At 45.1% G+C, this 27240-nt stretch overlaps 1 protein-coding gene across 1 annotated transcript in view; it reads right to left on the bottom strand.

Moving 5' to 3' along the window:
- The window catches only part of VPS8 (VPS8 subunit of CORVET complex), a 1704823-nt gene that overhangs the window by 1414651 nt on the left and 262932 nt on the right, over positions 1-27240 (bottom strand). Inside the window, exons 12-13 of the mRNA XM_086955430.1 lie at positions 15998-16105; positions 3646-3726 (exon numbers count right to left, since the gene is read on the bottom strand). Of these exons, the coding sequence (XP_086811556.1) occupies positions 3646-3726; positions 15998-16105 (189 nt within the window). The remainder of the gene's footprint in view (positions 1-3645; positions 3727-15997; positions 16106-27240) is intronic.

Genomic DNA, 27240 nt, shown 5'->3' with positions numbered 1-27240 from the left:
CGGTCCCGGGTGGTCATAATGCGCAATGGACAAGTACGTGATTATGGGCTCATGCCAGAAACAATTCGAGCGCTGTGTGAGATGACATTATTAATCGCTTAATGAGATTTCCGGGGCAAACAGGGAACATGCGAGCGGTGAGGAAGGCAGACGGAAATGACACATAAAATCGGGCTTACCAGTTAACCTCAGTGGGTAAAGGCGGTAGAGTGTTGGAAATAACGTCCGCCCTAAAAGAAGGGGGGGAAAAGGATAAGTGATTGGGCTTACGTGGAGGAGTAGGAAGGGAATGGAAGCCGGAATACAGAGTCTTACCACAGTCAGGCGGGGGATGCCGCTTTACTCGATGTTATCCGTTGGCGGCCAGGGGAACCTGGGGGGGAATGATGGGCATTAAAACTGGGCAATAAAACTGGCCAACAATTACGTTCGCCTGTTACTCAATGATCAAACTTACCGGGTGAATCGGTTGGTGATCTCGCTTCCTGGCAAGCTCACGGGAGAGTGGAGAGCCATTGAATATAAGTAGTGCCGATTGGTCAAGGACCATGTGATGGACTATGGCATAAAAATAGAAAACGGACTGTGCTCAGCGGCCATGCTGGGGGAGTGAAGTGCCAAGTGAAGGCATAAAAATAGAAGACGGACTAAGTTCAATGAACATAGTGGTGGAGTGAGGTGCCCAGAAAAAGTGCAAGTGACATGTTTAAAGAGAATTACAAGTAAAACATTTAAACATTACAGTAAAGTAAAACCAATACAGTAAAGTAAAGAAGTTAAAAAGGGTGGTTGACTCAGAAACTAAAGTTAGATCAGGGCAGTCCATTCATCCTGCAGGTTGAGACCAGAGTTACAGTCCAGCGAATATCATTCTCCGTGTGTCCTTTGTCCAGAAAATGTTCAACCAATGGGGCATTTGGTGTTTTACAACGAATACGACTACGATGTTGGGATATCCTCAGCTTGATTTTCTGTTTGGTTTGGCCCACATATATCTTATTGCATGGGCAAAAAATGGCATAAACGATATTGTGACTGTTACAATTAGTAAATGTTTTCAATACATTTCTCACATCTTTGTAGACAAATTCTTTACCATCTAGTGAGAAGTCACACACAACGCACATACCACACCTAGAATGGCCACGGATTGCTGTTAGTTGCCAATGGTCATGGAGAGTAACATTCCTTACTGTTGGTAGGGCCGCCCTCACTAGCTGATCTTTAAGGTTTTTGTTTTTCTTAAAGGCAAAGAGGGGGGTATCCCAATTTAACAAGCCTGAGTTCAAAATGTGCCAGTTCTTTTTGACACATTGCTTTACACGATTAGAAATTGGTGAGTAGGTGGTTACACATACCAATTTATCAGATGGTTGTTTAGGTTTGGGCTCGAGAAGAGTTTCGCGGGGACAGCACCAGGCTCTTTTCATAGAATTCTTAATCAAACGCCTTGGGTAACCTCTTGCTATAAGTTTCTCAAATAAAGTATTTGCCTCAATATAATGTGACACTGTAGTATGCTACAGTGTCACATTATATTCGCAACACCTGGGCACCACAATGACTCAAACCTACGCAACACGAACTGGTTCATCTGCTGTATCATATGGGAGCGGGGGGACATTTGGTGCGCTGGCTATACATTGGGGTCAGGGAACACGCAGAAATCTCGCTTCTTACTCTTAAGGACACCTGGGAGCAGGATACAGATTCGGTATTGACTGATAAGGCATGGCAGATCATACTTTAGCACCCCAAACGGGTATCGCCCAATGTTAAATTTAAATTTATACAGACAATGGTGCTACACAGGGCATACCTAACTCCCAAGAGAATACACCGAATGTTTCCAGACTCCCCCTACTGTTGCCCATGTTGTAAGGTAGATGACACCAGTTTCCTCCATATGCTGTGGTCTTGCCCACACCTGCGGAGATACTGGGCGGAGATATGCCAGGTACTAGGTACAATTACCCATCTGCCAGTGCCTGAGGAAGCCCTGTATTGTCTAGTGGGGTCCCATAAACGAACCAAAACACTGAAGGCTAAACTGAAATTCATAGACCTATCCCTCCTGTTAGCAGTCAGGGTATTGACAATGAGATGGAAATCCCCCGGCCCCCTAAAACGATTATATGGCAGACGGATCTGGTCAGGTGGGGTCGGGCAGAGGGGGCGGCTCTACAGAACAGAAGAGAGGGGTCAGCGTAAGCATCCCATAGCAATGGACTGCGAGGTAATGATGTTGGAACTGGAAGGGTTAGATTTAATGCCACCACCGGAAGACAGGTCACAATAAATACACATTACACAGAGCTCCAAAGATGAGAGATACTGGGGCCCGAGATGGCGCGCCTGCTATTCCAATCCCTTGCACTACAGTATACTAGCTTACAACAGATGTCAGAAGGAAGTATACTGGAAGACACTATAGCGACCAGGAGAAGGGAGGGTTCGGGGTGGGACGCTCGTAGGGAGGGGGAGGGGGAAGGTTGTTACGTTATGTTTTTCTGTTAATCTTGACGACATTGGATGAACATTGCAGGACTTCTGTACAATGGGAAATATGTGGCAAATCACAAGGGACCGCAATGGAAGTGTAGAGTTGTTGATTTTTGATGAAAAATTGTAAAGATAAAAGTCGTCAATGACAACTACTGGGGAGAAAACGGAAAACAATGACTGTTAGGTGTATGCGATGTTATGACACTTTTGTGTTTCACTTCTAGTCAAGAATAAAGAGTTAAAAAAAAAAAACTTGCACGGCCATCATGCACTGCGTATGGCCTCGCGTATTAAATCACTCATTTTAAATGAGATTATTGACAAGAGCACTGATGAAATCTGAAATGGCATTGATGACAATAGGTGACATCCCTGATGATATCATCCACGATAAGGAAATTAACATTACTATATGAACCCCATAAAGTAAAAAAATAAAATAAAAACACAGGCAAAAAGGGTCTATGGTCCTATACAGCACAGGAATATTGTCTGGTATGGTACATGGACTGGGCATAGAACTATCCAAGGAGGTAACTCTGGCTGTGCTCAGTGAAGAGCATACGCTGCAGCTATTAGCTACCGGGAAAACTTGAGTGCAGGCAAGAAGAAGTCTTAGAAGATGATCACTCCAGAAACCCCTTAAAGAGAAAAGACTTGTTCGAGTAATTCTCCTGTATTGTGGGAAAAGCATTAGAGAACACCTTCACATTCAAACCTTTTGGAGAATTTGACTGCTCGTCAGGCTTCTTTCTCCTCCTCATTCTTTTTAATTTCCGTACCAATCTCTGAACATCATTATCCATATAATCCCCATTATTTTGTTCTGTTATTGGAAAAATCAAGTTTCATAACTTGTGTGTACTTTGCTAAGTGTTTTCAAATTCGAAGCTCTCAATAGGTGGCATTTCATCACAACACAAATATCATAAAACACCACACTAGCAAATACATGACATGTAATTGATTTATAAGGTACACCATATAACGTAATTTGTTCTCATTAAACATTTAAAGTCTTATGCAAAGACTGTTTTTCACAATGCATACTTTTAAAATCAGTATGTATTTCTTGAATTTACAACAGTATGAATGTCCCATAACAAAATAGCAAACAGAAAAAGCATTACTTTTACTTACAGTAAAATTTATGATGTCATAATGCAGGTGCAGCTGTTTTTGTTTGCTGACATGTATAGCTCCCGATTCATCTCTTTTCACCTTATGATAATAGAACACAATGCAACATTGATTAGCAATAGATCATAGTTGGCAGTCACCCACATTCAGAGGCGGACATCTGCCCGTTCAAATATAAAGCTTTTCAACTGCAGTTTACTCTGATGAATAAGACATTTAGGGAATGATAGAGTGCTTAGCGGACAGGGTACCCCTTTGCAAACGTGACACAGTATCTTGTTTTTCAATCACAAACTCTCACTTTGGGAGTTTGATTCTGAAAAACAAAACATTTAAAGGTTAGTGGATGGTGAGGTATACTGACAATGGTGTCCACCAAACCTTTTGTACAGATATCACCAATAGGCCAGCGGTGATAAGTTCGACTTCCAATACTGCTGGCACCTGTTTGTCCATAGATCTCTCCGGTTTCTAGCTCCATTTGTGAGAATCTCACCCACACCAGGTTTTTTGAATTCTGAAATTTCATAGTCTTAATTTTATAATAAGGCATTAAACTACAATGTTATGTTACGTTATGGTAAATGCTCTTTTATAGCGCTCGAATCACCCGGGGGCATCTCGGCGCTTGACTATAACTGTTCCTGAGATTGAAAGAGGACCCAAGGAATTAAGAAAAAAAAGGCTTTTAGTTGTTTTCTAAATGTACCATAATCATCAATTTTGCGAAGGGGGGTAGCTCATTCTAGTATCTTGGCGCAAGATACGAGAATGCTTTCCCTCCAGAGCGACATAGCCTTATACGTGGTACTTGTAGGAGACCACGCGTCCCAGACCTCAAGTTCCTGTTAGATACGTGTTTGATAAGTCTTTTTTGGAGGTATTTAGATTGAGTGCTGTGTAAGTAAGACAGCAGATCTTAAAAAAAGATCTTTCTCACCGCTAGCCAGTGGAGTTCTCGCAAAAGGGGCGCCGATGCGGAGCCCACTGGGTGATTCAGAACCATCCTGGCTGCAGTGTTCTGGATCACCTGCAGCTTGTTCAACAGGGTCTCTCCTGCCCCTGCCAGTAAAGCGTTGCCATAATCCAGTCGACTGATAACCATAGCTTGGACGAGGGTTTTGCGATGAGCGGTAGGCATGAAGGGGAGGATTTTTCGCAGCAGACGCAGGCTGTAATAGCAGGAGCTGGTCGTGGTGGCGATATGATCTTTCATTGATAGGGACTGATCTAATTGTATCCCTAAGTTTTTCACGCAGTTAGTAGGCACTGGAGCTGCTCCAAACTGAGCGGGCCACCAGTCATCAGACCAGCTTGCTGTGGCATTGCCCATTAACATTATCTCCGTTTTGCCAGGGTTCAGCTGGAGACAGTTCTGAGTCATCCAGCTGGAGATCTCAAGTATACCTCTGGCAAACCGTGCTTTCTCTCCAACTAAGTCCGTACCAAACGAGAACATGAGCTGAGTATCATCAGCATAAGCGATGATCTCAAAGCCCAGTTCCGCTCTCCTAGCAAGTGGGCCATATTAATGGTAAATAAGGTAGTACTCAGGCAGGATCCCTGAGGGACACCTCTATCCAAGCTAATTGCATCAGACCTGTATGGGCCAAGCATGATTGTTTGTGTCCTATCGGGACATAAAATTACGCAACAAATTTAGGGCTGTTCCTTGGATGCCACAAGACTCCATCTCTCCGCTAGCATTTAATGAGAGATGGTATTGAATGCTGCGAAGAGATCTAGTAGTATCAGGATTGCCGATCCGCCAATGTCTATTTGAAGCCTAAGCGAGTCAGTGACTGCTAAAATAGCAGTCTCAGTACTAAAACCATGTCGGAATCAAGATTGTGATGGATCTAGTATTTTGTTACACTCCAAATAATGACTCAGCTGTTTGTTGATTGTGCTTTCCAGCATCTTGCCCAATAAAAGGTAGGAGGGAGATTGGACGGTAGTTACCAAGTTCTTGTGGGTCAGCCGTAGGTTTCTGCAGAAAACACAGAGAGCACCCTGGACTGAATGAGCTACTTCTGCATAGACCTGGGAATTTTGAAAGCTGTACCCTGTAGTATGCCCAGGCCCAGAGAGGGTGTGAAAGGGCACTGGTCTTACTTCATGCTCTGAAGAGGCACTACACTGGATTCCCATTTGCTTCAGGTATGTAGTCTTTTACAGACTCTATTGTACACCGAAGGAGCTTTTTGGCGGGCTTGGACATTGACGCAGCAGGGCAGCTATGACCCGCAGGGCAGGTGGTGGTGGGGGAGGCCCCAAGCAGGGACCAACTGACAAGTACACGGGGCCGGGAAGCAGAGCGGGGACCTCCAGTGGATCTCAGGCGGCCGGACCAACCAATGCGGCACTAATGGCGGCCAGCAGGGCAGCTATGACCTGGTGGTGGTGGGGGAGGCCCCAAGCAGGGACCAACTGACAAGTACACGGGGCCGGGAAGCAGCGCGGGGACCTCCAGTGGATCTCAGGCGGCCGGACCAACCAATGCGGCACTAATGGCGGCCATCACTCAGTCCCGGGATGTGTTGGATGCGAAGATCGGGGCGGTGGGGTCGGACGTTACACTGCTGCGCCAAGACCTGCGGAATGCGGTTTTCGCATCACAGAAGCCGAGACGCGCATTTCGGGGGCGGAAGATGCCATTGTGACTCTAAAACGCAAGGTGGCTAATCTGGAATCCATCCAAAAGAGCCTGGCGCTCCGTGTGGAGGATGCAGAAGGGCGCGCCAGGCGCAACAACCTCAGTTTTGTTGGGCTGCCCGAGGGCTGTGAGAAAGGGGACAAGGAGAGCTTCCTGGTGCGGTGGCTCAAAAGCTGGATGTCGCCCGACACTCTGTCCTGCTGCTTTCTCATTGAGCAGACACACAGGGCCCTAATGCCATTGGTGGGGAGGGTCGTCGGCCTCATGTTGGGGGTGGAGGCCCTGCTACACCGCGACAGGTACCTCATTGTTTGGGGAGGGGGTGGGGGCAGCCGGGGGGCTGTTGCATGTTGACCTGGGGGGTGGGGGGGGAGGGGGGGGGGGAAGCACGGTCCTGATAATGTTACAGTGGTGGTTGAGGGTACACACAAGTGGCGAGCGTGATGATCATTGGATACGAAGGGTCCTTGATGTCGAGCCTGGATGATGGGGCCGTTGGGCCCTGGGGCACACTTCGTGTCCTTAGTTGGAATGTAAGGGGAGTGCTGGATAAGATCAAGCGGGGGGCAGTTCTGAAACAGGCTAAACGGGCGGGGGCAGACATTGTAATGCTGCAAGAAACGCATCTCCTGGGGACTAAAACGCTATGCCTCCAGCGGTATGGTTACACTCAGGTTTTTCATGCGGGCTTTGCCAGGGATTCCAGAGGGGTGGCCATACTGGTGCATCGCAGGCTCCCATATGTACACTCCACTCACTGGTTAGATACACAGGGCCGATACATCTTTGTTCAGGGCACATTGGGGGAGGAAACGGTAGCGTTAGGCTGCATGTATGCCCAGCCCCCTTTGCAGTGGTCCCTAGTAGAAAAGATATTGGTGATATGGGCCGATATCCCAAATGTGCTGGCCGTTATCGGTGGAGATTGGAATGATGTGATGGATCAGACACGCGATAGGTACAGGCCAGGTTGGGGGGCGCGGGGGGGGGGACGACAGGGGCAGCTGGCCATACTAAATTGCATGACATGATTAGGAATTTGGGATGGGTAGATACTTGGAGGCACACGACGAGAATACACCTTTCTCTCAGCTGTCCATAAATTCTTTTCCTGATTGGACTATATCTTTGTTCCTCTGGCATCCCAAGGTAGGGTCGAGGCGGCGGACATATTGCTGCGTGGGTTGTCGGATCACTCCCCTGTGGCGGTTACTATTGGGTTAGACCGGAGGCGGCAACCATTTCGCTGGCGCCTTTCGGTCTGGCACTTGCAATTAGGGGATTACCAAGCTCATATGAGGAAGGCCATAGCGCAGTATCTGGCTGAGAATATCGGAACAGTGGCGACTAAGGCAACGCTCTGGGAGGCTTTGAAGCCCACTCTGAGGGGCATAGACATTGCGTGGTGTTCGGCGGCTAGGAGGCGGCGTAGGGAGACTCTGGATCAGGCCGAGGCAGACATAAGGGAGTTGGAGCAACGCAGTGGCCCGGAGGGGGAGGGCCGGACGGTGGAGCAGCTGCTGCTGGTGCAGCAGTCTTATGCCTCGTTGTTACTGGACGAGGCGTGGAAGCTGTGGCTGGCGACACGTAGCAGGGAATATCAATGGGGAGATACATCTGGGACGATGCTTCATAGATTGTGTCAGGGTCAGACCCCCCCCCCGAGGATTTTAGATTATTCTGGTTCCCCGATGACTGACCCCACGTTAATTGCGGAGGGCTTTGCGGCTTACTATGCTGACCTATACTCCCCGCACGAATACGTTGAAGCGGACCTAGTCGATAAATTTATAGCTGACTTGCCGCCACGGGCGATTACAGATGAAGCCCGCGAACATCTGGATAGGCCACTGACTGAAGATGAGCTGGGTGTCGCTCTGGGGGAATTGAACACCGGGAAGGCTCCGGGTCCCAGTGGCTTTCCCAGCGAATTCTTTAAGAAATTCCACCTCCAACTGGGAGCCCTGTATAGAGCGGTAGTAGAGGAGGTAAGGGAGCAGGGTAGTCTGCCCCAGGACTGGAGACACGCTGAGATAATGGTATTTCACAAACCTGGCCGGCCCCCTGAGCAGTGTGCGTCGTACCGTCCGATTTCTTTGTTAAACGTGGAGGCCAAAGTCTTAGCCAAGGCGCTGGCCAATAGGTTATTGACGTATATCACTGAACTTATACACCCAGACCAGGACGGTTTTATGCCCCAACGGGCGACACGGCACAACATCAGGCGGGCCTACGTCGCGGTTGCAGCGATTTGGTCCTCTGGGGCACAGGGGGCGTTATTCCTGGCATATATGGACAGGGCGTTTGATTCGCTCGGCTGGGCGTATCTGTTCTCGCTCCTGCCGCGACTGAACCTAGGGCCGGTATTTTTGTCTTATGTGAAACTACTCTATACTGATCTCACGGCCTCTGTCAGGGTGGCGGGGGCGGTGTCCTCGAGATTTGCCATACAGAGGGGCACCAGACAAGGCTGTCCCCTCTCGCCCTACTTATTCGCCTTGGCCATGGAGCCCCTGGCCGCCTGGGTCCGAATTGACGCACAGCTGAAGGGATTCGAGTGGACGCGAGACCTGTCGGACCGAATTGCATTATATGCGGATGATGTCCTGTTTTTCTTAACGGATCTCAATAAGTCGGGACCTCGCCTTATGCGCATCCTGCAGATCTTTGGTGAGACGCAAATCTACACTCTGGGTAGAGGCCCGACGATTGGGGATTGGGCATTGGAGCTTCAGAGGTCAATCGGGGGCATCAAATATCTAGGGGTGTTCCTGACCGAGATCTCTGCAGTCGCGTGGGAGCGAAACGTGGTGCCGGTCTGGGAACGGACTCGGGCTGATATTAAAATATGGTCCCGCATGCCACTGACCATTTATGGTAGAGCGGCCATATTTAAAATGGTGGCCCTACCCCGACTGTTTTATCAGTTGCAAAACTATCAGTACCCAATCCAACCCTCCTGGTTTAAGCAGGTGGACTCAGTCCTGGGACAATTCCTCTGGGTCGGAGGCTCCGCTAGAGTGGTGTTGCGCACGTGCTATCGCTCAACGTATAGTGGGGGGTTGGCGACCTCAGATGTTCTTTCTTATTACCAGGCGTCGCATCTCCTAGTCTTAAATGAATGGTGGTATGGAGATAGGAGAGAGCCGGCCTATGCTTTGGAGAGGCTATTGATGGAGCCTCATACGCTCCACACGCTGCTTTATGCGACAAGGGGGCGCAAGGCCTTGCAGTGAGTGACATGGGTGGTTTTTGATGTTTGGAAGCGAGCGCTGCGGCGGATGGGATGGTGGCGGACCTTGACCGAAGAAACCCCCCTTTGGGGTAATGGCCGCCTACCAGGTTTGGCAGCCCTTTCGGGATTTGCGGGATGGGACGCCATTGGTATTTCTAGATTGGGGGACGTTATGACAGGGACGATGCTCAAGTCGTTCCAAGAACTGAGCGCGGAGTATAGCATGCCCCGCGCGCAATTCTTCCGCTCTCTACAATTTCGCCATGCCCTGGCCCCGGATCTGGAGGGTTTGACGTAACTTCCCGAGTTTAGCCCACTGGAGGCCCGAGTTTTTATGGGAGATATAGACACCAAAAAGATTTCACGCATCTACCAATCCCAGATCATAACTGCTCCTCGGATTTACAAAAACTTAAGGAGACCTGGGAGGCTGATGTTGGGCCGCTGGAGGAGGAAGATTGGAATGAGGCACTGGCAGGTCCTAGAGGTGCGGCCATATCGGTCCGCCTTAGGTTGATTCAATTCAAATACCTTCACAGGGTATATTATACACTACTGAGGCTTTGTAGGGCGGGCCTCATTGCATCCCCAGAGTGTACTAGGTGTGGATGTGAGGAGGGCACCTTCCTTCATACAGTGTGGGGCTGTGGGCGACTAGATACATTCTGGAGTGGTGTCTGGAATGGTATGGATGAGGCGTTGGGCTGGGTGCTCCCGCGTACACCGCGACTGGGTTTGTTACATGTGCTGGAGGGAGTGGGAGGCAACCTCTACATGAGACATCTGTTATTATTAGGACTCACGGTGGCCAAACGAGCCATTGCGAGGGCCTGGAAGAACCCGCAGGCCCCGTCACTCATTGCATGGAAGGGGGGCCTAGATTTCTGTATGGGGATGGAGAAGCCTATATTTCTTGCCCGAGGCTGCCCCGGTAAACATTACAAGATTTGGACGAGGTGGGCCGAATATAGAGGTATCTGGCTATAGCCCCCGACAGAACAAGACCCGGAGCTGGAGGTTTGAGTGAGCTCTGCCGTAGGATGTGTGTACGTAAATAGTCGGACTTGTCAGAAACAGTGCAGGGGGGGGAGGGATCCGGGTGGGATGGAGTTGGGGTCAGTTGGGGGTGGCGAGGGGGGGGGGGAAGGGGGTGGATTGGTTACTTGCATTGATCCCATTGTACTGAATGTAAAAGTAATGATGGATTGCGTTGATTTATATGTGTGCTGATATCTGGCGGATGCCTCTGGGGTACAGAGATCTGCGATTGTATATGTGATCTGTCAATAACATCTGTTTTGAAAAAACAAACAATAACACAAAATTAATATATATACTAAAATATATTAAAATAATAAACAAATGATATTATATACAACTATATTATTGAAAAGGATACTAACAACAATGATTTCCTTAATAATTATCTTGCTTACCTGAACAAATGATATTCTTTTTTTTTTTAACTCTTTTTATTAACAAACCACAAAAGAAAAACATCGGGTGACATACATCGCTTCACGTTGGTCTCATGTACATTTCCATACCACAGGATATTAGATACAGAATAACATTTGAGGTTCCAAGGGATTCCTGCGCTGCCACTTCATCCAGAACAACAGGAGGAGCACAAATATCACCACAATACCTATTCCAGGCTCCCCTAATCTTTCCCCACTTTGCGGGACAGCCCCTAGCGGCGTACACCGACCTCTCCCTGTACATACACCAATCCAGGTCCTCCGTCCACTTCCTAACCTGGCGCCCCACAACTGGGCAATATTACGCTTGGCAATCATACATGCCAGGGTCGCCCACTGTGTCTCACTCACACTCAGATACGTGGGCTCCTAGACATTCAAGACACACCTTCGAGCCTCCATTGTCATCTCCACCCCCAACACCTCTCGCATCCTAACATGAATTTTGCTCCAGTAATCCTGTATCGCTGCACAGTGCCACAAACTATGCATGAAGGTTCCAGGTTCCCCACACCCCCTCCGACATTCCCCTCCCTCCGTTCGACCCATTCGCACCAGCTGGGGTCCCATGACATATGACCAAATCAGGATCTTTATGTTATGTTATGTTATATTGGTATTTGTAGCGCCCACAACTACTCTTGAGTATCCTGGACTAGTTGGACTAGTCGGAGTCTCATCTGTATTGCCACTACCATTGGCGAGGAGACCGCCTCTCTCCAGTCCTCATCATCTAATTCCAAGCAGTCGGCATCCCATTGTGCCATAACAATTACCAGTGGGTCTTCCATAGTATTGATGAGCTTTTTGTATATTAATGAGATGTTTTTTTCTGGAAGATGACCGTATAACACTCGATCCTCCAGGGGGGAGGCATCTGGGAGCACATTGCCCCTGGGAATATGAGTGAGCAGGGCATGCCGGACTTCAAGATAGCGAAAACGGTCACCCTCCTGTAGTTGGTACTTTTCCTGGAGGGCACCAAATGAGAGAATTGCATCCTTTCCCCAAATATCTTTGATCTGCGTGATCCCAATGAGGTCCCACTTATCAAACCCCTTTGTTTTCCACAGGGTTCCCAGCTTCTCCAAGTTCCAGAGTGGAGTGGTAAGTGTGAGCTTTCCGTCCCATTTAAGATGTCGATTAGCTGCGTGCCACACATGCACTGAGTGAGCCGATGGTCCAACAAGGAAAAATCGGCCGGCTCGGTCATACAACTCCCTAGTGAAATCACCCCCCGGCACCAATCGGCGGTCATTTACATACCCGGGGTCTCCGGGAGACCCATAGATAGCGTAGTTCATCGCCGCTAGTTGAGCGGCCCAATAGTACTTGCGCAAATCTGGCAAGCAGATCCCCCCCCATCATACCAGGGAAGGGAAATTTTAGAGAAGGCAATGCGTGGCTTGCCCTCGCCCTCCCAGAGAAGCTGTCGTTGAAGGGCCTCAATTTCTCTGAAATATGACGACGGCACCGGGTCCATTGCATTTTGAAGTGCGTGCAGGAATAGGGGGAGGGCCATCATCTTAAAGAGCACCGCCCTGCCCAAGAGAGAGAGAGTTGTAACACCTTTCCTCTAGCCACATCCCTTCTGAATCGGGTCAGCAGGGGGTTCAAGTTGTTTGCGTAACGCAAACTCGGGTCCAATGTGACATAGACACCTAGGTATCGGAACCCCACCGGCTCAATTTGTATCGGGCAGGAACTCGGGAGCACCGGGGGCCTTTCACCGAGGACAAAGAGCACAGACTGCGACCAATTAATCGCAAATCCGGAATATCTCCCAAATATAGCGAGCACATCAAGAAAACAGATCAGGTATTCCCTGGGAGTGGCTAGGTATAGAAGGATGTCGTCGGTGTACAGCGAGATTTTATCCTCCCACTCAAACATCCAGCGCAGCCCTCTGATCGACCGGTCCCACCGGACCCATGCCGCCATAGGTTCAAGTGCCAGTGCAAACAGAAGTGGGGACAGGGGACAACCCTGTCTGGTACCTCTACCCATAGGAAAGTCAGCAGATTTCCAGTTATTCACCACAACCCTGGCGAGGGGATTGGCATATAAAAGACGGACCCAATCGATAAATTCAGGGCCGAAACGCATCTTCCCCAAGACTGCAAACAAGTAGGGCCACTCAACCCTGTCAAAGGCCATGGTGGCATCCAGGGACACCAGCGCAGCCGGTTTGTGAATATGGGGGGCACCTCGCAGTATCCCGTGCAACCTAGGCAGGTTAAGGGCTGTGTTTCGACGCAGCATGAAGCAAATGATATTCTTGACAATTGTTCTGTATCACAATATTTTTGTATCACAATATTTAGATCTGGTATTTCTGTCTTACGATATTTAAACCTCAATATTTTGTCCAAATACCGAATTTTCACCTACAAATTTCCTGGAATACCATGAGCTGTTACATCGGTCTCAATATGGCTTTCGCCAGATACACAACACTCAGTCAGCCTTGGTCGAGGTCGCGGAATCCATCAAGAGCTCTTTGGACCAGGGTCAGAATGCAACATTAAATATTTTGGACTTGCTGGAGGCAATTCACACTATCTCACATTAAATTCTTGTGAAAAGACTAGCCAGCATTGAAGTCGGGGTACAGTCTTGCAATGGATACAATCTTTTCTATAAGGCAGATTACAAGCTGTTAGGCTAGAGCCTTTTGTCTCTCCTGCCAAAACCCCAAAACTGGAGACCCACAGGGCTCAGCCTGGAGTCCCACTTTATTCAAGGTCTACATGTTACCTTTAACCTACATCATCAAAGCCTTTTGTATTCAGGCTATTATCTATGTTGACGATACCAAACTTATTTTCTCACTAGGAGATAGTCAAGAAATAGGACAAACGACTTGTAAGAGCTGTTTACCTAAGGTTGTGCAACAAATGAACCCAAATAGTTTGCATTGTAATTCTTTTAAAACAAAGATCACACTCTTCGGTCTCAAGACCACTGAATGGGACAATGACTGGTGGCAAGCAGAATGTGGCCCACCCCCTAAACTGGCATTGTGGTAAAAATAACCTCAGGGTGAAATTTGATGACAGGCTTGCCTTTCACCTGGCTGGGATGTGTTTTGATTTGCTTCATGCACTGAGAAAGACATTAGATTTTGTTCCAGTTGATGCACGGACAACTATTGTTCATGTGGTTTTTACCTCTAGATTGGATTATGCGAATGCCTTATTTTTAGGTTTTCAGGTCTATTTGAAAGAACATTTGAAAGTAGTTAAAAACTCTGCTGCTAAGTTGATTTTGGGATTCACAAAACACCGCTCACTAGCAGGTCATCTTAAGGAATTACACTGGGTCCTTATCGAGATGAGGATAGTTAATAATGCCCTGGAACTAGCTTTTCCCTCCTCTCATGGGGTGGAGCCAAAATATCTTTGTAGGAGGCTCAATCACTATATCCCTGCTCGCCTCCTCATACCAAAAGAGGCCTGTTTTTTTTTTTACAACTCCTGGCTTCCGTCCAAAATGTATGGGTGATTGTTTTTTTGCTTATCCGACTACCAAGGCCTTGAACAAGTTACTTCGCTTCCTGAATAGAGTTTCCAGGAAAGTCCAGTTTACACAGCAGCTTAAGACCAGGCTTGTTCGTCAGCAAGGATTTATGTTGGCTGACTTTTATTGCTCGCTGCTAGCGCCTTGAAGTCTATTTTTGCTAGCTATGCGCTTTATAAGCATTATTGTATTGTAATGCATCAGAAAATCATGCTGCTCCAGTCCTCTGTAATGAAAACATCAACATACACACACATAACTGAATTTATGGACCACCAGACAACATTTATGTGGTATAGTACCTAAGCTAGTGTGTATGTATTGCGTTACGAAACAATAGTACAAAGGAATGTCTGTAGACATGGTCAGAATTTAAAACTGCCCTTGGTAAAAACAAAATTGCACAAAGATGCATTTTTGTATTTGTCAACTCCTTAACACTGAGCCTATAACTACTGTGACCCCACCTCATCTCCATAAAATATATTACCCAACCACTGTACTAGATAGCTGGGGCAGATTTTCTTCATGTTCTATCATTCAAGATTCCCGGGAAGGACTGGTTAGGGTGATCATTACCCTTACAGATAAAACCATGTTGGTCCCAGCCTAAAGTTTGACTGTTTGAAATGTGTGATTGTCCGAAGAAAGAAAGAAGGAATTTACCTTAATGAACACCACTCTTTTATTAGAAAATCAAACTATTGCTGTGGTCAGGAAATCAGTTATTGCACCTGGGCTGACTGAAAGCTTAAAGTGATTCGGTCATCCACTGCCGAATACACAGCTCTGATTAAATTAGATTCACAGGCCATTGGGGTAGACCGAGCCAAGGCTTAAGATTCTTTCATGAAAGTAGTACTCCATTCTCGATCCTTCCAGGCACTTTCTTTCACTTTTGGACAAAATTAGTTTTTGACAGATTGTTAAGGGTAAGCTAAACATTTCGAAATTCTCATGTGCTGTCATTTTCCTCCCACCGAGAGGGCTCTTGTCAAACAGTACTTGCATATCAAGACAATTGTAACCAACACAGTGGGAAGTACTCAAACAGGCCTTAGATGTTGAATGAAGTGATAAGTTATATTCTGAAAAAAAACTTTCCAAAAATATCAGTTGCAAAAACCTTGCAAGTTGTCTGATCTCAGTATTGGCCAGAAAAAAGCAAATTAGCCTGTGAAGCTACTGCCAGTACATGGCTATCGAGATAAGGAAGCTGTTGGCTTCTTCATGATAATATTCTACATTCAGGACTATTCATGAAGAACTTATAATGTAGAAGCATTTTTCAGTCCCATCAGCCAGAGGCAAATTTACCACAAATGGAATGAGAAAGACAGATACACATTAGTGCAAAAGTAACAAATCATATATACGACTGATAAACTGAACGATAACATTAAAAAACAAGTAGTTTGGCTAATCTGAAAAGGATGCATTATGAAATGAGAGAAGACTCACCAGAAGGAAATGAACAGCATCACCTCTACAGAATGCCAACATTGGATTAACTACATTTTGCACAGCAATAAAATGCCAGGCCAATAGTGGAACACTAGAGGGATCCATCTGAGTAAATAAACAAACATAAATCAAAGAATACTTTAATATCCCATTATAATTGATTTTTAGCCTTAATTTTATTATAAGTCCAGCATTCAGGGCATGATTCACAAAGTTAAACTTGCACATCTCCACAAATAAAAAGACCTATCTTTTTATGTGCAGAGTCTACACTCGAAAAGATACTACTCAGAAATCCCTTTGTGAGTAGCAAACCATTGTAAACATACACAAAAGTCTAAGTTTACCTTTGCGAATCAGGCCCTCAGTATCAAAGGTTAAAGCAAAATACAACAGATTAAATGTATACACTACGTATCAGTGTTTTTTTACAACAGCAAACAAGCAATACTTTATTCAATTAAACATAATTAATAATAAAAATGCACCATCAAAAGTGCATATTGGTTTAGCAAAGGGTAGCATATTTAAAAAAAGATCTGATAGTGGCACATATTGCTGGGTCATGCAATGTCAATAGAACGATAAGCACCGGTCTTCACAGTCTGAATTTGTGGGTTTTAAACACAGGTAATAAAGAATATAGAGCATACAAAGAATACAAATTACAATAAAGATAAAACAAAGTAAAGGTTGCAGAAGTGCAGCGTCTCACAAATTCACTAAAGAACAATCCCACTCATGCTACCCCAGGGGGAAGCACAGCGGGCTGTGGACAGTGCCTAATCTAACCCTTAACAGCAGGGCCATTTCCCAATGATTAACTGCAAACTGCAGGTCCGGCTAAATACCAGTGCAGGTGTGCAGTGCAATACGCTGCCTGTTGGTGAACTTCTCAAGTTCAGCTACATTCCTTTTCAACCGCCTGTCCTCAAGAAAGACACGTTTCAATGAGCCCTTATCAGACTTGGTTGAGCCAGCAGGATTAGAGAAAGTCTGCCCAAAGACAAAGCACGCTTTAATGTACGACAGACATGAGCTATTCATCCCCCTGGTCCCATTTGAGGTAGTCTACGATCACCTGCTGGTTGAAAAATGTGTTGTATTTGTTCCAAACCGTCAACCATAAACACCAGGGGGGAAATCTAATCAAATCCTGGATGTATATGAGATCCAATTTCTCATGGTATGCAAAGTGTGGGCAACAGGGGGGCTGCAACAACAATTTACGGCTAAAGCGGTTCACTTTAATTAGCAGGCTGGAGACAGGTATATATTCCCAAGATGCCTATGACATGCATATAATACATTCTGAGACATTGTGACTTTATGAGCTAAGTTAAAAAGGGCACCCAATGACTGTATACATTTAAGACAGTGAGTGCCTATTATGGCAGACCATGAGCCCTTATTGTCAAAACAAAGATCCAGGTATGAAAAGCTGGATACTGCGGACAAAGTGTTGGACTTAACATATATAGGTCTCATAATAGTGCTCTAGGCACCACACGCCATCACATGGGATGAAAACAATGATATTAAGATTGAGTGTACAGGTAGAAGAACAGCATTGTCAGCACAGAGAAAAGCAGGCACTGACTTCTTAATGATCAGTGGTACATCCTGCCCTCTCTCTAACAGAAGGTCATTCAAATTAATATAGAGAATATATAAAATGGGTGTGAGGATGCACACCTGCCATACCCCTCTGTGGAGGTGCACTCCCCGTTTTGCTCTTATCTCATTCTAGCAAGTTCCGATGGAAAATGCGCAAAGAATTGGCCAAAGTAATAACGAGGCCTATGCTAAGCGGTGTGGACCATATCTTGGACCTGTTCACGAAGTTGGATGTGCTAGACAGGTCCATAAGCCATGGCACAGTGGGCAGTCCCTGGAGATCACATACTTACCAACGATAAGATGCAAGTTCACACACTGCTCCACCATACACAAGCCCTCTCTAATGTAGTACTGAGGGAAGCCGAAGATGATATTGTCTGTAGCTTAAGGTCTGATACAATTATATATCACCCTCCCCAGGATTTTGGTGGAGGCATCAATGAGTGATTGGCCGGTAGCAGGGAGGATCAGTGCAGTCACCTTATTTGAAAATTGGTACGATTAAGAAGAGGCCCAGGAAAGATGTAGATTAGTCACTTTTAGGCAAATGTAAAAACAGTAACGAAATGAGCAGAAAACTCATAATTTGACTTGCATAGGTCAAGGACACCATTGGGGGCAGGAGCTTTAGTTGTAGTACTTTTCTTAAGACCAGTCAAAACTTCTTCTAGGTCAAACGTAAGGGATCCAACAGAAGTATCCCCAATGGACAGGACTTCATTGAGATCGAAGCTGCTGTGGGAGCAGTAAACATTGGAAAAATTGAATACCCGAAGATCAGCAGAAATGTGTGAACGGAGGGGAGACTTTCAATATTTATCATTCCTAATGGAGTTAACCGTGGACCAGAAGCATTTGGCCTCTTTAATATTACTAGCTGCCATTAAGGCAGCGAGACTGCTTTCTCAACTACAGGGTTCTGTAATAGAGAGCCCTACACCTCTTTGATATCTTTGAGTCCCTGCGGTTGGGTTCTAATGCTAGTCTTGGTGAATGGTTGGTTTAGGAGCAAGCAGTGTCACACTACCTGGAAGTAAGGTTATTCTGGTGATAGATATGTTGTAAAGGCATAGTTCGTACTTGTGCACAGATATCCATAAAGGTCTCAAATACTACAATATTAACCTTCTCCTCGCAAAGGCAGTGACAGAATTACTCCAAACTGCCCCGAATAAGAGTAGTTAAAAAATGTGGGGGCAGGGAAGTTTCAAAACAAACGATTGTGCATGATTATTGGTGAAGAGAGGTGTTGCACCGCCACACCATTCCACCAACTGAGCGCTGGAATATGCACTGATAAGGGTGAGCAAACTGTTGTCATCAATCATCAGGTTTACTACGTTGCATGTTAAAACAAGATTAGCAAGAGGTCTAAACAAAAATATATAATCAATAATGCTCGCACAGCCTCTGCAAAGAAAATGGGCATAGAGGGGTTAGTTTTTGAATAACGTTTGTGGATTATGACCAGATCTTTCTCCATGACCAACTTTGAGAGTTCAATCCTCCTGTGACTGGTCCTAGAGAAAAAGGGTGCTGGCACGCAATCAATAAAAGGGTCTCACAAACCACAACATTACAATCAAACAGGGAACCGTTTGATCGATCAGAAACTCTATCAACAATCTCAAATAAACTTCTAAAATTACAAATATAATAGCAGGAAATGTCATTATAAAAATTAAATAAGCAGAAAGTAAGATTATTCCAGCATTTGATTGCAATTGTTTGAAACACATTGCTAGAGATGTTGATAGGGGTGATTCTCGTGTTTATTGCTATCCTAACCCAAATGGATAAACCCCATTTTGCGGTATCAGATCTTGAAGGATGAAAAGATACAGAATAAGAACTAAAGCCATCAGGCTGTACTGCGATAACCCCCATAATTCATAAAGTCCAAAAATGTCAAATGATTAAACAATGGATAACCAGTCACTGTTCTCAATGTTAGAGGCAAACCCCAAGATATTCCAGCTCAAAATATTCAGAGGGCAAAAACAGGAGGTTGCACCCAGTGCAGTAGAGGTTTTTGGGTTTGGGTGAGTCCAAAGTTCTACAGGAGGGAAGCTGTCACAATTGACAATGGATATCTACCACATCCTGCAGGGGTAGGTAGCGATTCTGAAAGGAGAGGGCACTTATAGTGGGAAGGAGAGCGATCTGATTTCGGCAGAGTGTAGCATTAAATCTGAAAAGTGATGGTGAGGATTTACATTTTATGACGCTGCGGTATTATAAAATTCAGATGAAAGAAAAGAGCAAAGCATAATGTTTGTTTGCTTTCAACAGAATACTTTTTTTTCTTTAATGTATATCTATACACACGTATATATACACAGACATATATATATAGATATATATAAAATCATCGATCTAGCTATCTATATGTATTGCGCAGTGGAGGTCACAACTGGATAATTATAGTTGGGTCAGCTGTTCCACAGGAAATGTGTTTTTTGTGTTGGTAATAACTTTGGCACTGTTTAACGAAATTCCATGAAACTTTTTTTGTGCCTAGGTGGTTCATGGAAAGTTTTTGAGGTGATCTGTCAAGAAGGAGCTGAGAAAAATGGTCTGCAGATTGTGCTTTTCAGGATTTGGTGTAAATTTGTTCTGAGTTTTTTAAAGAAATTAAGAGTAAAATAACATTGTACATCTGGACAAATTGGTTCAAGGACAGTTGCGAGAGTCCCTTGAACCCAATTAAAAAAAAATGATTCCTTTGATTTGTCGAGGAAGCTTTTTTCCCCCCCACAGAAGCGAGCACTTTGGTTGGCTGCAATTAAGATAAGAAAACTTTCGCTGGCAGCCATTACAGGACTCCTTCCCCTGTCCTGAAGTAAAAAAAAAAAGTAAATCAAAATTTTTGCCGCAATCCTGCAGGATAAAAAAATGGAAGCCTGAGGTCACCGGTGTTGTTAAGAGCAGGGTTACACGGAGCCTGCCTCCTCGGCCTGTTTCCGGCCCCGGGAACCCCATACCCGAGGTACAATTTATTTAGTAATAGGAGGGCCCCCTTCCAAACACATTTTTGGCCCAGGGACCCTATCCCCTGGGGCACAAAACATATTTTAAAGGGAGAGGGGCCACATGTCCCCCTCCTCAATCCTATTAAAGGCCCCAGGGAGCCCACCTCAGGACACAGCAGTTTCTCTGTCCGCACCCAGGAATATCCAGGAGAACGCAGTCAGGCATCCCTGCAAGGGACCACTCTGGTGACTATGGCTCTCCCAAGCGAGTCGGTAGTGTTCAGCCCATAGTGGATTGTGAACATGGCCGCATCACGGCTGTTCTGCAAAGCCTGTGAAGGGATAGCATGACCTGTGAAGGGATAGCATTGGCTTCATCTGTGAACATGGGAGAAACTGAACCACTGAGTCCCATAAAGCATAAGCCCATGAGGCACCTGGTGTTCATGGAAAGAAGAGCCAATACTGAAGACGAAAAAATCCTTAATCTAAATATCTTTATTTGTTTCGACTCGCTGTCAGAGGGAGCAGTAGGGAACAAATCTGGTCTGATTTTGGGGGCGAGGCCTAGACCACTAGGCTCTGGGGGGCTGGTTGAGACAATGCAGATCACCCGGTGATAGTCAACTGGGCCTGGCAACCATACAATTGACAAAGGGCACTAAATGGGGTTTGGGCAAGGTTCTCAAGAGCGTTTCAGTAAGTGCCTCATTAAAGGGAAAAAGTGTTGTATATTGTATACTGCCCACATTGTTATCTGTGACCACGAGATGGCACGTGGCTGTGGCTTTGCCTGTGACATCTCGTGGCTGTCTCTGGCTGTTGTGCACATGCTTTATGGAGCATCTTTTGAATGTACTTGCTGAGTTCTGTAGTTTGGAATTGTGGTATTATGAACTGATACACTGGACTTAACAGGACGTATCTCCAATAAACTCCTGCTACAACTCATCTCCTCGTGTCCTCCAGTCTTTCCTACACTGGCGACGAGGGTGAATGGTCGTTCTCATCACTTTATTTGAAATTTCGTCAATTTTAAAAAAAAGGGAAGGAAGAGGATTTTCAACAAATACGTCCCTGGCCTACCCGCTTTGAAGATCTTTGCAGCGACGCAAGCGGCTCTTCGCAGCTACTCCGACGACTCGCCGCAGCTACTCCGACTACTCGCCTCTCTGTTTGGAGGTATTTAAACGCATTTTCAGCGTTTCTCAGGCTCTGGGGTTGTCTCTTAGCGCGAGTTTCCAGCGCGTGCATCTGCCGGCATCACTAGCCTTTGACTTCACGCGCGCATGCGCGCACTACGCGAAGGCGCCCTCACGTCACACGCTGCCAAGACAAGGGCAAATTTCTTTAAAGAGAAAGCGATTTCTACGGCGGCCATCTTAAGTTGGTAACCATCATCGGACTGTTCTTTCTTCACCGTTTTTTTTCATTTCCAAGTCGTTCTGTCTCCTGAAATACATTCAAATCGATCGTCTTTCAACTCGACTCCATACAAAGGTATTTTCCTGATATTAAAAGTACTTTTGATTAGACTTTCAGATTTGACTTTCAGAACATAATTTCTTTAACACATCAAAGTAATTGTTTTACATCAACAATTCTGACATGAGTGGAATTGTTCCTCCTCCTGCGTTTTTGGCTAATAAAGGTGATCCCCCCATGGAGTGGGAAATATGGGAACCTGTTTTTCTAGCCTATGTTGAGGTTATGGATGGCACTGAATGTGAACCTGAGAGGAAATTATCTCTTTTAAAACATTGCCTAGGTGGAATTGGACTAAAAGAATTCGTCACTCTTCCAGCCTTAACTAATCCTGGAGAAAAAGATGTGTATGAATGTGCAGCAGAACAACTAAAAATTAGATTTGGAAAGAAAAAGAACGTCGTTATGGAGAGATTTATTTTCTATTCTCGCAAACAATCTGCAGATGAGCCAATTGATGACTTTGTATCATCTCTCAGATCTCTTGCTGTAACATGTGATTTTGAACATATAACTTACGAACAGGTACTAAGAGACCAAATACTGATGAGAACAAATAATAAGAAAGTCCAGGAAAGACTTTGGACAACCTCGGATATGTCTCTAAATGCAGCCATAGACATTGCAAGGTCGATTGAACATTCCGAGAAGTTTGTAAAGGAGATAAGAGGGAATGAAAAGGGAGATGTCTTTAGCGTTTCCAAAGATGGAGAGAAATTCAGGAAACCATTTACTTCTAGAAGTGATTTCGCTAGTAATAAGAGTGACTCAAAATTTAAGTTTACTAAAAGTGATAAGAAGAGCAACACTCAGTGGATGTGCTTCAGATGTGGAAGTCCAAACCATTTAGCAAATTCTAAAGTTTGCCCTGCCCTTGATAAAGTGTGTATGAAATGCAATAAGAAGGGGCATTTAACAAAGTTTTGTAAATCCACTACGAAAAAAGTTAACATAGTTCAAGACTTTGATGAATACGATTCTAATGAAAATGATATTAACACAGTTATTAATATTTGTGGTAGTGAAGGTGTAAGTAAATTTCCATCCTGTGATGTGATCATAGAGGGGAGAACAATTAATATTTTTGTGGACACCTGTGCATGGTACACATTATTGGGTTTAGATGTTGTAAAAAAAAATTGGCCCAACAAAATTTTACTTGAGTCCGACATCTCTCCTGGGGGTTACACCGGACACAGGATTGAATTGGTAGGTTATTTTTGGGGGAAAATCACCTTCTCAGGGGAATCCACATACGGTAAAATATACGTCGCTAAGTCTGGCCAGCCCTTGTTAGGATGGCCACATCAAGATCAATTGGGCATTAAGATAGACCCTAGAGCTAACCCCCCTGTTTATTCTGTTACTAACGCTAACGATCCAGATCGTGAACTCATGGTTGATAACCTAAAGTCTGAGTTCCCTCATGTCTTCAGTGGAAAACTCGGTCAGTTTTTGGGTTTTAAACATACTATTAAACTTAACGATGGTGTTGTTCCTGTTCGGCACAGAGTCAGGAACGTCCCTCTTACTTACAGGGATAAACTTAAGGTGCTTCTCAAAGATTTGTGTGACAAGGATATCATTGAGCCCATTGAGTCCTCCCCGTGGGTTTCCCCGATCGTCATTTCGGTCAAATCCAACGGCGAGTTGAGACTCTGTGTTGACCTTCGCAGTTTAAACAACTCCATTTGGGTGGATGCTCACCCCTTGCCAAATTTGCATGAGATGGTTTCAACATTGGGAGGTGCTGTGATTTTTTCATGTATAGATTTGGCAAGCGCCTATCATCAAGTCGTCCTAGATGATGATTCAAAAAATTTGACGGCTTTTATTACGCCAGAAGGCCTCTTTAGATACAAACGCATGCCTTTTGGGTTGGCTAGTGCTGCCTCCGTCTTCCAAAGACTTATGAAAGAGACACTTGAAGGGTTGACAGGGGCAATCGCCTTTCAAGATGATATTCTTGTATTTGGGAAAAATGTAGAGGAGCATGATATTAATTTAAGGAATGTCATTTCTGCCTTGTCTTCTAAAGGTCTCACTCTTCGTCTTGATAAGTGTAAAATAAGAGAAAGAGAAGTTGAATATTTGGGACATTCCATAAGTGGCTCTGGGATCAGACCTAAGCAAAAACACATAGAGAGCATCATTAAAGCTCCTGTGCCCGTCTCAAAGGAACAATTAGTAGCTTTTTTAGGATTAATAGAATTCTATGCCAAATTTATTCCAAATTTCTCTTCCAAAGTTGATTCCTTTAGACCACTTCTAAAGAAGAACGCAAGGTTCTTATGGTCTGATGTTATGACAGAGGCATTTCAGAATCTTAAAGGGTATGTTGTGAATGCACCTTGTTTAAGTCCTTTCGTCATTGGGAAAAAGTGTACCATCATGGTAGATGCAAGTAGCACAGGGCTAGGAGCCGTGCTTATGCAGAATGACTGTGGAAAAGAATGGGTGATCGCCTATGCTTCAAGGGCTTTGAGGGACGCTGAAAAACACTATTCAGTTATCGAAAGAGAACTATTGGCGTCAGTTTGGGCAGCCGAACATTTTAAAACATTTTTGTGGGGAACAAAATTCGTCATCAAGACGGACCATAAACCTCTCATTTACATGATGGCACCGGGTGGAGGTCGAACTTTATCTGCTCGCTTAGCCAGATTGGCATCTAGGCTACAGTCTTTTCATTTTGAGATGGTGTATGTAAAGGGGAAAACCAACATTCATGCTGATTGTATGTCTAGGTTGCACACACCCTGCGACCTTCCACCTGACAATGACGAGTGTGAGGTTGCGTTCACTTCGCAAGACATCATGCTAGTGTTTGGGGAGAAGTGTGATTTGAGTAAAGAATCCTGGGCAAGAGAAATGGAGAAGAGTGTTGAATTGATTCAGGTTAAGAATTACATTTTACAAGGATGGCCTGAACAAAGGAAGTTTTCTGGCGATATGATGAGTTATGCCAAAATTAAAGATGAGTTAGCGGTTGAAAATGGGGTTCTAATGCGAGGTGACAAATTCATTCCTCCTTTTGCTTTAAGAAATACTATTATTAGTATTGCCCATGAAGGGCACTTAGGAATTTCTTTTACCAGGAGACGCGTAAAGGACTTCTTTTGGTGGCCAGGAGTGGATGGTTGTGTGGAACACTATGTCCAGAAATGTCCAGAATGTGTCAACAGTGACAAGTCTGCCGTCCCTCTGCGTCCTGAACCTTGTCCTGTAGAATATCCTCTTGGTCCTTGGCAGAAATTAGGTCTTGATTTCATCGGTCCATTTTCTGTTCTACCTGAGCGTGAGAGATTTGGAATGGTCTTAATAGATTACTTCTCAAAGTGGCCAGAGGTAAAGATGGTTAAAGAAATAACAACCAAGAACGTAGTGGAGTTCTTGGATGATGTATTTTGCAGGGAAGGAATTCCAGAAGAGATAGTGACGGACAATGGTCCACAGTTTATTAGTAAGGATTTTCAAGGCTTTATCACCAAATGTGGGATTTCGCACAATAGGATTGCTGTGTTCCATCCTGAAGCCAATGGCCAAGTTGAAAGATTCAACAGAGTTGTAAAGGAGGCAATCCAGCTTTCCGTTAAGGGTCAATTAAATTGGCGTAATGCCCTTCAGTCTATGTTACTGTCTTATAGGACATCCCCTAACTCTGTCACTTTGGTAAGTCCATTTGAACTTTTAAGGGGTCGTAAACCCAGTACTCGTTTAACTCCATGGTGGTTAAAGAAAAGTTTAGGTGAGAGTGGAGTTTCTTCAAGAGTAGATTATGAGTTGGTTCGAAATAGAGTCAGTGCATATAAGGATAAGATGAAGGAAAGGATGGAAGCCAAGCAGGGATCTATCAGTAAACATATTATTTCAGTTGGAGATCTTGTCCGTATTAAAAGAAGGGAAGGTGTTCCGAAAGGGGGTCAAATTTGGTCCGGTCCCATGGAAGTTATTGAAGTTTTCAAGCATGCTGTCAGAATTGAGGATGGAAGTGTTTGGAACTTGAACAGAGTCTCTGTGTTTAAAGGTCATGGTATGCTGAGTGGAGGTGTCGTGTCAAGCGATGACAGCAATGTTTTTCTTGATTTTGAATCTGGCAATGCGGGAACATCTTCAGGATGTCGTTTGAATGAGAATGCGGATCCTGAGGGTGTAAGGTCTTTTCCTCCCACTGTAGTTTCAAAGAAATGTCTTAGGTCTCACCGTCTCCCTGAGAGATACAAGGATTTTGTCATGAATTAAAATTTTAGGATTGCTTAAGTTATTATTTTCCTTTCTTGTTCACTACTAGAACTTTGTCATGTGTTAAAATTTACTACTGCATAGTTTTTTTTTTTTTTTTTTGTTGTTTTTTTTATTTACAGGAAGGGAGGTGTGTTGTATATTGTATACTGCCCACATTGTTATCTGTGACCACGAGATGGCACGTGGCTGTGGCTTTGCCTGTGACATCTCGTGGCTGTCTCTGGCTGTTGTGCACATGCTTTATGGAGCATCTTTTGAATGTACTTGCTGAGTTCTGTAGTTTGGAATTGTGGTATTATGAACTGATACACTGGACTTAACAGGACGTATCTCCAATAAACTCCTGCTACAACTCATCTCCTCGTGTCCTCCAGTCTTTCCTACAAAAAGAGGGCTCAGAACTGGCGTTTGATGGCTGAAGCACAACCTGTTAGAAGCTGATCTATTTTGAAGGCGTCCACGTGGTGTTCTCTGGTATGAGTAATTTAAATGCTGACGGTCTTTTGCGACTGCCATCATATCGGGGACGGGACGTCCGACTTGCTCTCCGCCATTGGTATTAATATGTGACCGCCTTCAAGACGGTAGCAAAGTGTATTTTTTGTATTGCGGCCTGTGCTGAAGCACTCGCTGCAGTACAAAAAATACACTTTTTGCATATACCTGCACGTTATGGGAGGCACTATGTGGTGCCTGCCATATGGTCCAGGGATATGTTGGGGACACCATAGGTGCCCTTCAGGGCCTATGTCGGAGGGCCAGGGTTGAAAGGGGTCCATCTCTTGGCCCCCAAAGACACTTTCCGCTATGCGACGGAGGCCGGAAACTGACATTGTAATGCCTCCGGCGGTGCCTGTGCAGGCACCGACACCATTTTAGACATTACAGACGGTCCAACGCTTTCCTTCCCCAACCATC

This window comes from Lissotriton vulgaris, chromosome 2_1 (assembly GCF_964263255.1).
Source record: "Lissotriton vulgaris chromosome 2_1, aLisVul1.2, whole genome shotgun sequence".
Taxonomy (NCBI): domain Eukaryota; kingdom Metazoa; phylum Chordata; class Amphibia; order Caudata; family Salamandridae; genus Lissotriton; species Lissotriton vulgaris.
Note: the sequence above shows the minus strand (reverse complement) of the source record. Positions and strands in the feature narration are given on the sequence as shown.